Source organism: Manis pentadactyla, chromosome 9 (genome assembly GCF_030020395.1).
Source record: "Manis pentadactyla isolate mManPen7 chromosome 9, mManPen7.hap1, whole genome shotgun sequence".
Taxonomy (NCBI): domain Eukaryota; kingdom Metazoa; phylum Chordata; class Mammalia; order Pholidota; family Manidae; genus Manis; species Manis pentadactyla.
Genome location: NC_080027.1, coordinates 9,925,353 through 9,938,918, shown reverse-complemented (window position 1 = coordinate 9,938,918; position 13,566 = coordinate 9,925,353). Strand labels below are relative to the sequence as shown.

The following is a 13,566-nucleotide window of genomic DNA, read 5'->3' as shown; positions in this document are numbered from 1 at the left end:
GGCAGTCCTGGTGTTGTGCTAGGCCTGGGCTCCTGCAGGGTGGCCTGGAGCGGCTGGGTTGATATGCATGGCCATGCTGGGCAGCACAGGGCCCTTACCTGGGTGCCGACCCCTCTGCGTCTTTAGAGGGAGGGGTGTCCTCAGGCTGCCCCACCACCTCCACCTCCTCCACCTCAACTACCCTACTGGGCAACCAGGTGCAGCTTCGGGCACAGAGGCCCCTCCCTCCCAGATGGAGACTGTCACTGCCCCCAGGCCCCTGCCCAGACCGAAGAGCAATGGGCCAGCCCCTGTGGCAGTCTCTAGGAGTGGGGCTCCCAAGGCCCAGAGCCCTCCAGAGGGTCTTTCCTGAAGGACTAGGACCAAGAGGGTGAGGAAGGCCAAGGATGGCCAGGGGGTCTGGAGGGTGAGGCGTCTGTTCAGGTCCTCCACCGACGCCAACTCTCAGCTTACAGGCCCCTTATGCCACTCCCCCTGCAGGTCCCCCTGGAGGTCTGAGGGTGCCGGGTCTGTGCCTGGGCCTGTGAATCTCCACCCTCCCCGCTTCTCGCAGGGCTGCCCAGGACCCCCTCAGGGCCACCAGAGCCCAAGACACACAGGGCTGCCCTCCTCTTCCTTCCGGGATTGCAGGGAGGGCCAGTGGGGCCGGGCCCTGCCTACAGAGCTGCCTGCCCTCCAGCTGTCCAGCCATGGGCTGTGGCAGCTGAACAGAGGGTGGGGGGTGGGTACCCATGTTAATGCCTATTCCTGGGGTGCAGTGGGGGTGGTGGTGGGTGGGCAGCTCTGTGGGCCTGGAGTCCTCCCTTGGCCTTCCGCCTGTGTCTCCCTTTGGCACCCCCAGGGCTCTGCAGTGCCTGGAGCCCCTTCCTGCAGTGTGCATGGAGGTGGTCCAAACCCTCAGGCACCTGCCAGGACCTGGGCGGGGCGGCCCTGCTGCCCCTGGATTATCTGTTGACACCGTATACTTTCCCCCTCCTGACGTGCGCCTGTGTTTGTTCTAAAGACAATAATTAGAGACAAAATCACAATTGGAAAATAAGCCCAAACAACTGGAAGGCTGAGTAATTAGGGTGATTGTGGGCTTCCCCAGCCGAAGCTGCCACCCCGCCATTCCGAGGCCATGGCCTGCTCAGGGGAGCTCACTCTCCACCCCCACCTCCAGGGAGTTGGCAGGACTGCTTGAAACCCAGATATTGTGCCACCGAGGATGCCAGTCTGGGGAAGACCAGCATACCCAGGGCTGAGCCACTGTCCAGGGCAGCAGACAAGCTTTACTGAGGAGGGACAATTCCATGCTGGGCTTTGAGGGATGTATACAAATCTGTGGAGCAGAGGACTTTCTGAGCAGGAAGCAGCAAGTGGAGGAAGATGGATGCAGGGAGGGAACATCAGAGTTCTAGGGTGCGGCCTGGGGCAACCCTCTCCACACCCCAGCCATGTGTCCTGGCTGCCCTCACCTGAGCTTGGCAGGAGGCTCCCAGTGGCCACGGCTGGTGGCCCTGCTGCCCAGGTCCCAGCCCAGAGGCCTGTACCTGAGGGTGTGGGGCTCGTCCGGGGCACCTTGTCCACTGGGCCCTTTGTCCTCTGGCCTTTCTGAGCGGTCATGCACCAGCTGGCAACGTGGCTGCTGTGTTTCCTTGCCTGGCAAAAGGGGGCTGCGGGGGTCCCCTGCTGCATTTGGCATCTGGTGTGCAGTTGGCCCTCAGTGTGGTGGCTGCGGCCGTCCACTGCCCCATCCACTTCCAGAGAGTTGGCCGCATTGCTGTGAAGGCGTGTGAGCTGTTTGTGTGCAGGTGTGCGTGTGCCTAGAGCCCTTGAGTCAGCCGGGCTGCTCTGTGGCCTGTGTTCACCTGCCGTCCCTGGGCCGTGTGGCTGTAGTCGTGTCTGCTCCATCCCCTGGTGGCTGAGCCACAGTTGACGCTGTTTGTCTGGGGACAGGGCGTCACTCCCCGCTTGTTGCTGAATGAATGCTGGGCACAGCTGGCCCAAGGCCCTGCCCGCCTGCCCTGGGGGATGCTGTCCCAGCTCTTTCTGGCCTTGTCCGCACCTGTCCTAATCTTTTGGGGACTTGTGGGAACGTGTCCACCTTGGGAGTGGCTTTGGCCCCTCTTGCTGTTTCTCCAGTTTCCCTTGACCTGTCACCCTTGTTCTGGGGACTTGGTGGACAGCAAATTTGCTTCTAAGTCAGCCTCACTCTTGCTGGTTTCCATGTCTGGGCTGGTGGAGGGGAGGGTGGGTTCCAGCCCAGGCGCCCTTCCTGGAGGCAGAGTCCCTGGGCTTCAGCTCTGAATTACCCATCACAGGGCCGCCTCCTGGCGGCCCTGCCACCTTCTGACCTGGAATCACAAAGGCAGCCCCAAGAGGCCCTCGAGGCCTGTGGCCCTTCCGGTCAGGAGCCGATGGAGCTCCGTGGGCGCCCCCTGTTGGAGCCCATGTGTCCTGGGTGCAGGGGCTTCAGGCCCCCAGGCATGGGGCTCCCACAGGGGCCTGTGGCTGCTCCTGCCCCCGAGGGAGCCCAGAGTCAGCTCTCTGCTGTGAGCTCCCTGCCACATGAGAGGGGCTGCGGCTGCAGGGTGTCTGTGCAGCGGCCGGGCAGAGGCCTCCTGACAGACAGGAGGCCAGGACGCGGTGCCCAGAAGGTCAGCTGTGATCGTACTGCACTCAGTGAGACACAGAGGCCAAAGTCAGAGACATGAGGTCCACCGGAAACATGCTTTGATGAATGTAAGGAAGGCCTGATTTTCTGTAAAAACCAAAGGGTTCTTGCAAATTGGTAAGACCTTCCTCCCACTTCCTCCTTGTAAAAATGGTGAAAGTGAAGGAACAGGTGCTAAGCAGGAGAAGCTTAAGGTCATGGCAAAAGTCCAACAGCTGGGGCAGGGCTGTGTCACCTGAACTTAGGGTAGAGTTTGGTGAACAGAGTGTGAGCATCCCTCCGAGGTCACAGGAAGGGCACCCCTGGTGTGCTCTGCGTCCCTTAAAGTGGAGCAGAAGCTGCTATCAGGATGGGGGTGCCCCCCGTGCCCCCAAATGCTGGAGGTGGACTGACCACGTGATACCCTCTACATGCCCCTGGGAATACACAAAACACCTTGGAGACTGCCTGGGGGCCCAGGATCAGGGACAGCTGGGGTGTCCTGGGCCTGAGACCACAGAATAACCCAGCCAGAGGTGAGGACTGCAGCTGGCAGGTGGCCCTGGTAGCATGTTCCAGCCAGGGAGGTAAGGGGAGGCAGGTGCTCAGCCGTGGGCATGTGACAAGGGGGTGGCATCCAGAACTGTGGGTCCTGAAGTGTGGCTGTGGCTGGGCAGCTGCGTCTGGGGGGGGGTCTCTCCCTGCGCACCAGGTGAAGCACCAGGAGAAACCTCCGCCTGGCCGGGGGAGGGCTCTTAACTCTGGGCAAGAAAGGATTCTCGAGCAGGTCAGATGAGCGTAGGTGAGGAAGGAATTCATTGAAACAAGAGCCGCAGGGAACGGCAGCTGCCATGCAGGCGGGAGAGACCAGGTAAGTGCAGAGGGAAAGAGGGGACGTTCTCGGCCTAGGACAGAGTCCCTTGCCAGCTCCTGATGCCAGGGTCACCTGGCATCCTGTGTCCACTTGGATCTGCATGGCACGGGGACTGGCCCCTACCACCCCAGGATCTGGGGGAGCCACGGAGCACAGGATGGAGTGGGATTCTGTTCTGAGAACTTCCCAAAGAAAGGAGATTTTCAGGCGGGCTACTAAAGAGCAGATCGCACAGCAGCAGTTCCGTCCAGGTCACCCGGGCGACAGAAACATGCAGGCCCAAATCTGAGCTCTCAGCAGCCCCTTCCTACTTATCCTACTTATTAGGAGTAAAGCAGAGACAGAGTGAAGACTTGGAAATAAAATGAAATAGCGAAGAGACAAACCTCAATAATCTAAGCAGGGAGAAAGCTGTATTCGAAAGTACACGCTTAAGGAAAAGAAAGGGCAGCGTCCTCAGAAAGGAGGCACTGGAAGTTTAGGGATCCTGTCTTCTGAGGCTTTCTAGAATGGGGCAAAGGGCAGAGGGGGGTTGTTGGGCGTAGGCTTGACTGTGGCCTCGAGGTGCTTATCTCTGGTGAGAGACACCACGTCTCCTCTCCTCTGTTATCAGTCCTCCCACTGACTCTGCTAAATAAGCCCAACACAAGGGGTTTATTTATCCTGTTCTTCTCTACAGTAGTGGCTGCCCTCAAGCAGGGGGGACATACCAGCGAAGACTGCCTGCCCTGCCTTAAGATAGGCTGTTGGGCTGTTGTCTGATTACCAGAGAACATGTCAGGAATCTTACTTCTGAACACTCTGCCTTTTAAAATGGAGTCTTGGCCTTAAGGTGGGGTCTCTCCTCACTACACTGTTTATATCTCAGCATTTTTCATTATAAGCAGGAAAAGTTCATCATGATGCTTGTCCCAGGTCCCTGCCCCACCTCACGGCCGTGAGAGCAGAGCGTTCTGTCCCACAGGGGGCAGGGGAGGGACTGTGGGGCTGCCCTGGTGTCCTGGGGATAGCAGTGAACTAACTGTACACGGGTCTGCAGGCCACCTGGGGCAGTCCCAGGGTGGTGGAGTGTGAGTCCACGGTGAGGATGGGCCTTCTGGGGCCTCCAGGTGAAGGCAGGGGTGGCTCTGAACCTGAGGGTAGCCTGGCTCCCTGCTGTGGGCGGCTGGGCAGCGGCTGAGGCCTAGGGGAGGGGCTCCAGAGCAAGGGCCCCCCTGAGCCCCAGGGGTGGAGGAGGCCAGAGGGCCCATGCCCTGGGGAGTGTGGCATGGGAGCGGTGGGCAGCCCCATGGCAGCCAGCCATGAGGCCCTGGGCCTGGCTCTGGATGGGGTCTGATGGCCATCTCTCCCCTGAAGGCCTTGTGAAGCTGGGGATTCACTGTGTCACCTGCCAGAAGGTGGCCATCAAAATTGTCAACCGGGAGAAGCTCAGCGAGTCAGTGCTGATGAAGGTGAGCACGGGGCTGGGGCCTGGGGCCGGGGCCGCGAGCTGGGCTGCCTGGTCCTGCGGGAGCAAGGACGGTCTGGCTCCTGGCCGCGGAGCAGGCTCCCTCCGCTGGCGTCCAGGATCACCACCGTGCACCAGCCGACCTCTGGCCCTGGGCACCCTTCCCCTGCCTCGTCCAGAGGCCAGGGGAGGACGGGCCAGCCCCTCAGGCAGGGCAGTCCAGGGCATGGTGCGCGCAGTGGGAGGGATTGCGCCCCACGCCCTGGCCTGACCCGAGCTGCTCTCCCCCTGCAGGTGGAGCGGGAGATTGCGATCCTGAAGCTCATCGAACACCCTCACGTTCTCAAGCTGCACGATGTTTATGAGAACAAAAAATATTTGTAGGTATTGCTGGGTCTGGAGAGCTGGGGTGGCCGGGGGAAGAGCCGTGGGGCCTTGGGGAGGGGACGGGCAGCCCCTAGGGTGGGGGCTGGGTGGGGGGCCGTCTCGGGAGGGGAGGATGAGCCCCAGGCCTCACAGTCACTGCCTCTTGACCAGACGGGTGGCCTGCTTTGCTGGGGACTTGCTGAGCCACCGAGGGGGCGGGGCTTCCTGGAAGAGTGGGATGTCAAGGGCAGGGGCTGCTTGGATGCTTTTCCCGGACCCCGTAAGCTTGGTGGCCCTGTTCCTCTGCCAGGGGCTTCTACGGACCCTTCCCCCATGCCCACTGAGCCCCTATCTGCTTCCTCGCGGGCTTGGAGACCCTAGGCTGGCCGACTACCCCAGGCCCCTCACCCCAGCCTGTCATACACCCAACTGCCCTCACAGGGATGCCCCACCCCAGGCTGCTGAGTGTGGCCCACCTCCTGTCACAGCCTTGCTCCCGAAGCCAGTGGAGGCCTCACTGTCCTAGACCCGGGCTCTAATGCCGGCACCCCCAAATAACCAGCTGTCTGGCCTCAGTGAGCTCACTGGGGGTGCCTGTAACCACCAAGGTCAGGGTGCCGCCTGGCTGTGCTGTGCTGGGCCCTTCCCCTCAGGAGCAGGGCAGGCCCCCAGGACAGGCCCTCCTCCTCTCCACAGATAGGCTCCCTGTGCCCCGGTGACTGCCCCCACCCCCACTCATCCCTCAGTCCTTGCAGGGTGGGCTCTGGACACAGCTGGTCCTCCCCACTTCCGCCCTGCAGCTACCCAGGAGTTCTCTGAGGACATGATGTCCTTGACATCGCCTCACCCAAACCTCTCCTCTTAAGGCCACCTCCCCTCCCCAGGCCACTGCAGCTCATCTGTGGCCACCCTTGACAGTTCCCAGCAGCTATTACCAGGGAATGTGCTCAGCCTTGTCCAAGCTCCCCGAGGCCCCGCAGGCACCAGTGTCCACGCACCCCAGGGACCACCTCTCAGCCCCACTGTAGGGAGGCCCAGCTTGGACACAGCCACCTTCAGAGGGGTGTGGGCTCTCCGCAGCCATTTCTTCCTCCCCTGGACCTCCCCATCCTGTCTCCCCTGACCCTGGGGCCCCACCCAGCAGCCCAGAGGGTCTTCGGTGCCTAAAGCCCTGCAGGGCAACATGACGCAGCAGAGTGGGGTACACAGAGGTAGCTGGATGCCCCACCTGCACATGCCGCACAGCACTGGCACACGGGCCCCGGACCTGCTTGGAACCCTGCCCCTCCAGCAGCCCTCCCCCATTCCCTGCACCAGTCCAGCCACACTGAGCTGAGAAACAGTGGTCACCACCCTGCCAGCTGGGCCACAACCTACCCCTGTCTTCCCAGACCATTTGAGGGTCACCCCCAGGCTCCAGCCCCCTGCCTACACTATTTTGAGGTCTGCCCTGCTGACCAGGGCTCCCTGAGACCCTGCGTCTGGGTTGCCCCCCTGTTCTGGGGTCCCAGCCAGGGCTGGCTAGGGAGGTGGGGAGTGAGGGACAGCAAACACTGCCTCTTTGGCCTTGGGGCCCAGCGGCCCCTCAGCTGGGGGGCCAGTGTGGCCCCATCCCCAGGCCCCTAGCACCTGGGGCACCTCCAGATGGGCTGCCCTGTAGGTGGGGCTGCCAGGAGGTGGGAGGGCAGGGGCCCCTCCTGCTAAGGATACTGGAGGGAGGGGATGGGTCAGGTGGTGGCCACAGCCTCTGGCCAGTGCTGCCCTGCTGGGTGGTCTAGAGTTGGGCCAGGCGTGCGTGCACACCCACCTGATGCTCACCTGCCCCTGCAGATACCTGGTGCTAGAACACGTGTCTGGTGGGGAGCTCTTTGACTACCTGGTCAAGAAGGGGAGGCTGACCCCCAAGGAGGCCCGGAAGTTCTTCCGGCAAATTATCTCAGCGCTGGACTTCTGCCACAGCCACTCCATATGGTGTGTGCCCCACATCCCCAGGCGCCCCCCTTGTGCTCCTGCCTCCCTGGACCAGACTACATCCTCTCCTGACCCCTCAGGGGCCTCAGGAAGCTCTCTGCCAGGTGCCCACGCAGTTTTGGGATCCCTCTCCTCGGCCTTTTCAGGGGTCTGGGGCCAGGGTGCCCCAAGCTCAGAGCAGGTGTTGGGGCGGGGGTGGGAACAGCACAGGGAGGGGTGGGGAGTAAAGCAAAGCTTGCCTAGGGCCTTGCAGGAGCACGTGTTGTGACCTGCGGGAGTCCTTGTCCGTGGTCCTGCAGACCACTCGCCATCTGCCAGGCAGGCGACTTCTGAAATTGGCTGCGCAGGGCACCACCAGGCTGGATGCTACCGGCGCCGTGCTGGGCGGATGGGTTTTGGGCAGGGGAGGTAGTTCTTGACCTTGGTCGGCCTCTACCCTAACTTCCTCCCCAGCCACAGGGATCTGAAACCAGAAAACCTTCTGCTGGATGAGAAGAACAACATCCGGATCGCAGACTTCGGCATGGCCTCGCTGCAGGTTGGCGACAGCCTGCTGGAGACCAGCTGCGGGTGAGCGGGCGCCCCCTCCCGGCCACTGCAGGGGCCGGACTGCGCTGCCCCAGAAGCCCCGCCCTGGCTCGCCCAGGCCCGCGAGGGCGTGCTGTCCTGGTCCCTGGCCGCCCAACCAGGTGTCTCCGTGCCCGGGTCTGGCTCCTGTGTGCCCCTCAGTGCGGGGTGGCAGGTGGGCCCGCCGAACCGGGACCCCCTCGGCTCTGGCCAGGTCCTGGAAGGTCCTTCTCAGGAGTGAGGCTGGCATGCCAGCTTCCTGCTGAGGGCTCGGCAGGGCGCCTGGTTGGAACCGAGGACATGCCCCGTGGGCCTCTCTAGACCTCGAGTCCATCTTCCTGACCAAGATGGGCAGACAGGCAGCCTTGAGCATAGCGGAGCCCCCAAGACCCCAGGCTTCAGTGCTCCCCCAGGAGGTGCAGGGGGATGAGGTTGAGAGGGGTCGAGCCTCCTCACACGGTGCATCCATGCCAGGCGCTGTCTCCACTGTTGTGACCCTGGGGGCGGCCAGAGGGCCAGGCCGGGGCGGGGTGCGTCCTGCCCCGGGTGCCTGACTCCTGCCTTTGCTTTCAGATCCCCCCACTATGCCTGCCCCGAGGTGATCCGGGTAAGAAGCCACAGCCCCCACGCCCCCGCCCGGCCCTGCCTGTCCGAGGGGCCTCTCCCCTCGCACCCCCGCGGATCTCTGGCCCTGGCTCAGCCACCTGGCCCTGGGGACGCGGGCCCACGGGCCGCCTGCCACCCAGACGCTGCGCGCCAACCGCTCTGCCGTCCGCAGGGGGAGAAGTACGACGGCCGCAAAGCAGACGTGTGGAGCTGCGGCGTGATCCTCTTCGCGCTGTTGGTGGTGAGCCGCGCCCGCCGCCCCTCCCCGCCCCGGGCGCCCCTCCCCGCCCCGGGAGCCCCGCTCCCTGCACTGTCCGCGGTGCTGCCCCGGCTGCCCGCCCCGCGGTGACCCCGTACCCGGCCGGCAGGGGGCGCTGCCCTTCGACGACGACAACCTGCGGCAGTTGCTGGAGAAGGTGAAGCGGGGCGTGTTCCACATGCCGCACTTCATCCCGCCCGACTGCCAGAGCCTGCTGCGCGGCATGATCGAGGTGGACGCGGCGCGGCGCCTCACGGTGCGTCCCGGCGGGCAGTGCGGAGCGTCCAGGGGACCTGCGGTGGGCCCCGCCTCCCCACTCCCTGCTCCCGTACCCTGGCCTCCCCACCCCAGGGTCCCCAGGGCCCTGGGCAACTGCCAAGCCCGCTGGAGCACCCGGTTAGGGGCTGAAGGTCCCTTGCCGCCTCCAGGGGAAGCACCGGCGTACAGAGGGACACCCACCTGTCCCTGGGAGTGTACGGGGCCTGCGTGAGTGTGCGCGCATGGGGTGTGTTCACATGTGTGTGGGCCGTGCGTGGGTGTGTGCAGGGTGCCCGTGTGCACGCGTGTACTCGTGTGTGCACGGGGGCCTCCTGAGGCTGCGCCTGCAAACGTTTACGGAGCCCTAGGCATACCTGGGAGGGAGTGCCCCCCTTTACTAGGCCCGTCTCCTGCCGCTTTCTGGGGTCAGCCCGTCAGTGTGAATAGGTAGTCAGGAACAGCTCCCACGGCTGGGGTGCTGAAGGGTCTGAGGGAAGCCCCCACTTCTGACAGAAGCCCCCAGAGGGCCTCCTTCGGGCTCTGCTGGTGCCAGGATGGCAGGTCCCAGGGCAAGGGCAGCAGGACCCCCACCCGGGCTGGCCTCTCCAGGACCGGGTGGCCGGCGCCCAAGAGGCCACTCCCTCCCTCCTCAAGCAAGCTGTTCCCAGCAGTGGAGAGGAGATGGGCCCAGCGCCCCGCTTACACCTGCGCTCCCGCCCCTCCCGCCCCCGCTCCCCGCACAGGCGGGCCAGGCCCAGGCTGCTTCCCCTGCTCTCCCCGCTCAGGCCTCCTTCCCCGGCGGCACCCATCCCACAGGCAACCCTGGAGGTGCCACCCGCCCCACCCTCCCGACTCGCTTCCTCTCTAGGCTGCACTTCCTCATCCACTGTGGGTGGCGGGGTGCTGGCCTGGAGCCCCCCGGGAGGCAGCCCCACCCCCTGCTCTCTTCACCCTGTTGCCCTGTCCTCCCACGCCCTCTGGCCTCCACCCTCTCCTCCTGCTCGCAGGTGCCTCGCCCTCGGCCTCCTAACGCGGCCCCTCCTTCCTCCCTACTAACACCCTGTTTCTCTTTCCTTGTAGCTAGAGCACATTCAGAAACACATATGGTATATGTAAGTAGCCTTTCCTCCCCTGCAGCCTGCTTTGCCTGTCACCATGGCCTGGAGGGCCAGCTAGGGAAGGCGGGGGGGAGGACCTGGCCCAGCACAGGCCCGCACTGGGCACAGGCAGGCGCAGGGGCTGGGCAGGGAGAGCAGCAGGACTCAGGGTCCCCGGAAGGGGCAGCCGACACCCTCCCCGGCCGCCTCAGGGTGGGGGTGGAGGAGCCGCGTCAGGTCAGAGGTGAGTGACGGGCAGTGTGCATGTCTTCTGCAGAGGGGGCAAGAATGAGCCAGAGCCGGAGCAGCCGATCCCCCGCAAGGTGCAGATTCGCTCGCTGCCCAGCCTGGAGGACATTGACCCTGATGTGCTGGACAGCATGCACTCGCTGGGCTGCTTCCGTGACCGCAACAAGCTGCTACAAGACCTGCTGTCCGAGGAGTATGTCTCTGGGGGGCCAAGTATGCTGGGCCAGGGGCCTACACGGCCCCTCCCAGGCAGGCGGCTGGAGCGGGGAGTCCTGGCAAGAGGGGGTAGGGACCCGGGGCCTGGGGCCTGCTGTCCAGGAGTGGACTCGGCCCTGGCTGCTGACCCCTCCTGGTGCCTCTCACCCACTGCAGGGAAAATCAGGAGAAAATGATTTATTTCCTCCTCCTGGACAGAAAAGAAAGGTACCCCAGCCACGAGGATGAGGACCTTCCTCCAAGGAATGAAATTGGTAGGAGGTCCCAGGGTGGCCTGGCCCCTTGCTTCCCCTCCAGCCTAGAGGGCTGCCTGGCCCTGATCCCTGTCTGCACACAGACCCTCCTCGGAAGCGCGTAGACTCCCCCATGCTGAACCGGCACGGCAAGCGGCGGCCAGAACGCAAGTCCATGGAGGTGCTCAGCGTGACGGATGGCGGCTCTCCGGTGCCCGCTCGGCGGGCCATTGAGATGGCCCAGCACGGCCAGAGGTGCGTGCCTTCCAGGAGGATCAGTGCTCTGCCTCCTGGTGCCCTGGCCTGATCGGCGTCGGCACCCCCTCATGGGCTGAGCCAGGCCTGTCCTCACCCATCACTGCCCCGCTGGCCCTGAGGCTGGGCCAAGGCCACCAGGCTGGGTGGCCCTGCTGTGCTGAGGGCTGGGCTGGACGGACTTGGCTGTTCTGAGCTGGCCGGGAGCTGGGCTTTGCTTGTTGGCCTGGGCTGGGCTTGGGTCAAGCCCGGGGTTCAGAGCTGGCAGCCAGTAGGCCTGTCCTCACTCACTGGCTTGTGTTTGGGTCAGCTGTGGCAATGAGGGGCCAGGGACATGGAATTCTGGGGGTGTGCTGAGCAGATCTGGGCTGTTTTGACAGACTGCCCTGGAGGAAGGAAGGGCTCAGGGATTTGGAGCTGGCTGGCAGGGCCCTTGGCAAATCCTCGCCCTGGTGCTGGGTGGCCTGTTGGGGATGGGGCTAACTGTTACCTCCCAGGCAGGGGTTCAGTGTTAGGGGCAGCCCTGGGGCTCCAGGACACTGGGAGGTCCCAGCAGCTCTGGCTACCCCTCGCCAGTGGGTTGCTGGGTGCTGGGGCTGGCCAGGCCTCCTAGTTTGCCAAGAACCAGGAACCACGGGGCAGTTGGGCCACTGTTGGGATTATGGCCTCACAAGCTTAAAGGCCACAGCCCCCAGTGGTCCCAGGTCTTCCCCAGGGAACTGGGCTGGCTCAGCCTCCAGCCTGGGGTCCCAGTGCTCTGAGGCCCCTCCCAGGTCTCAGACAGCAATGGCACACCACCTAAGGGCTCTGGCACTGGCTGGGGTGAGCAGAGTGGGGGGTGGGGACAGGAGGAAGATGGCTGCTGGCTGACCTCCTGCCCAGACTGGGCCTCATGTTCTGTTTGTTGTGGGCTCGGCTGCCCCCAGCAGGTGCCCAGGGCCCAGGCCTCCTGTTAGACTCACACAGGGCAGGCTGAGTGCTAATCCGCCCTCCCCATACCAGGTACCCCACACTCCCAACACCTTCTGGGGCAGGGGCAGGGGCCAGGTGTAGGGGCCATGCTGACGTGGCTCCTGCTCTGCCTTCCAGGCCCGGCTGCCCCAGGGAGTGGGTGCTGGGATGGGGTCAGCTATGGACCATCCCGACAGTCGCTGGAAAGCCCCTTTTCCTGGCACCTCCCAGCCTGCTGCTCACCCCTGGGGCTCTGCTTCCTCTCAGGCATAGTCACTTGACGATGGGCCACAGCAGGCCACCCTCTGGGGGGTGCTAGGACGGCAGTGGGTGCTGGACATCCTCCACGGCCTGGCCAGGCCGCCCTGCCCAGCGGGGCTCCATGCAGGGTGCACTGTGGCCTTGGTTCCATCCTGCGTGACTTCCCCTCGAGGCCGTGCCCTGGCCCGGGGCCAGGTGGGCCGCGCCAGCTCGAGCTGCGTGGAGGTCTGGCCTCCCAGACAGCCTGGAGGGGCAGCGTCAGTAACTCTGTTTTCTCGCTTTGTTCCTGCTGTAGTAAAGCAATGTTCAGTAAAAGCCTGGATATCGCTGAAGCCCACCCCCAATTCAGCAAAGAAGACAGGTACACACCCTGCCCACCCGTTCCCCGCCCACGCCCCCAAGACACGGCGGGCCTGGTGGCAGGGCTGGGCCTGAGGCACACCCGGCCTTCTCCCTGTTGGCTAGGGACCGTCCGGCAGGCCAGGGGAAGGGCCTGGGTCCGCTAGACTGAGGCCAGGCCAGTGGCCAGCCTGAGAGGGCTGGGAGACCGGCAGTGCTCTCCTTGCCCTGGGGCCCTCAGGGGGCTGTGGGCCATGAGGCCCCTTCCAGTCTGCCCTTGCCCTGGGGCCCCCAGGCCTCTGTGGCCCAGTTAGCCTCACCTCCTGTCCTGCTTGGGCCTTGGGTCCTGGGACTGCCCTGGTGCCTACAAGGGCCACCATGGAAGTGGTAGCCCAGGGCAGCTTGGCCACCCCGAGTCCACTAGAGGCCGTGGGGCGACAGGAAGTGGCTGGAGGTGTGATGGGGTCTCAGCATAGGTCCCAGCTCCCTGGCCCTGCACCTGCAGGGCCTCCCTCTGTGGGGACCCCTTTGTCTCCCCTGCACCTGCCTTGCCCCGCCCCTCACCTGCCCTGGCTGCTCTGGCACCGCCGTCCTTCCTGACTCTGGCAGCTGCAGCTTAGTTTCTGGGGGCCGCTGGGGTACACTGGCTCCTGATCCCCTTCCTTCTGCTCTGCTGCTGCTTTTCTGCTTTCCTGGGGCCAAGACAGCTGCTGGCTGGCTCGGCGGGAGGTCCCAGGCTGGGCTGGGCTCGCGGCTGGGGCTCCTGCTGGCCTGTGGCTGCTGGGGTGCCACCAGCTGGGACCACCCAACCCCCCCACCTTTCTCAGCATCTGGAAGCTTTGGGCCCAGGTCTGGGCTCTGGGTGCTGTCCTGGCTGCGGGCAGGCTGGGTAGGGGGCTGGGAGCAGGTTCAGTGCCACCCCCAGCCCTATGGCTGTCAAAGTGGGGAAATTGGAGGGTCATTGCATTGGGGTCCCTGCCCA

At 64.4% G+C, this 13,566-nt stretch overlaps 1 protein-coding gene across 12 annotated transcripts in view; it reads left to right on the top strand.

Moving 5' to 3' along the window:
• Window positions 1–13,566, top strand: part of BRSK2 (BR serine/threonine kinase 2) — a 55,469-nt gene that overhangs the window by 26,978 nt on the left and 14,925 nt on the right. For 8 of the 12 annotated variants that reach the window (XR_005022779.2, XR_005022780.2, XR_005022781.2 and 5 more), the window contains exons 2-13: window positions 4,866–4,960; window positions 5,251–5,336; window positions 7,153–7,293; window positions 7,747–7,863; window positions 8,434–8,467; window positions 8,639–8,707; window positions 8,835–8,981; window positions 10,064–10,095; window positions 10,358–10,522; window positions 10,702–10,799; window positions 10,883–11,033; window positions 12,541–12,606. Coding sequence is in view for 8 of the 12 variants with exons in the window: in XM_036875927.2 (XP_036731822.1) it covers window positions 4,866–4,960; window positions 5,251–5,336; window positions 7,153–7,293; window positions 7,747–7,863; window positions 8,434–8,467; window positions 8,639–8,707; window positions 8,835–8,981; window positions 10,064–10,095; window positions 10,358–10,522; window positions 10,702–10,799; window positions 10,883–11,033; window positions 12,541–12,606 (1,201 nt within the window). In the remaining 4 variants the exon portion in view is untranslated. Of the gene's footprint in view, window positions 1–4,865; window positions 4,961–5,250; window positions 5,341–7,152; window positions 7,294–7,746; window positions 7,864–8,433; window positions 8,468–8,638; window positions 8,708–8,834; window positions 8,982–10,063; window positions 10,096–10,357; window positions 10,523–10,701; window positions 10,800–10,882; window positions 11,034–12,540; window positions 12,607–13,566 lie in introns of those variants that run through there. The other 4 variants (XM_036875922.2, XM_057506750.1, XM_036875923.2 and 1 more) reach the window with 2 other exon arrangements.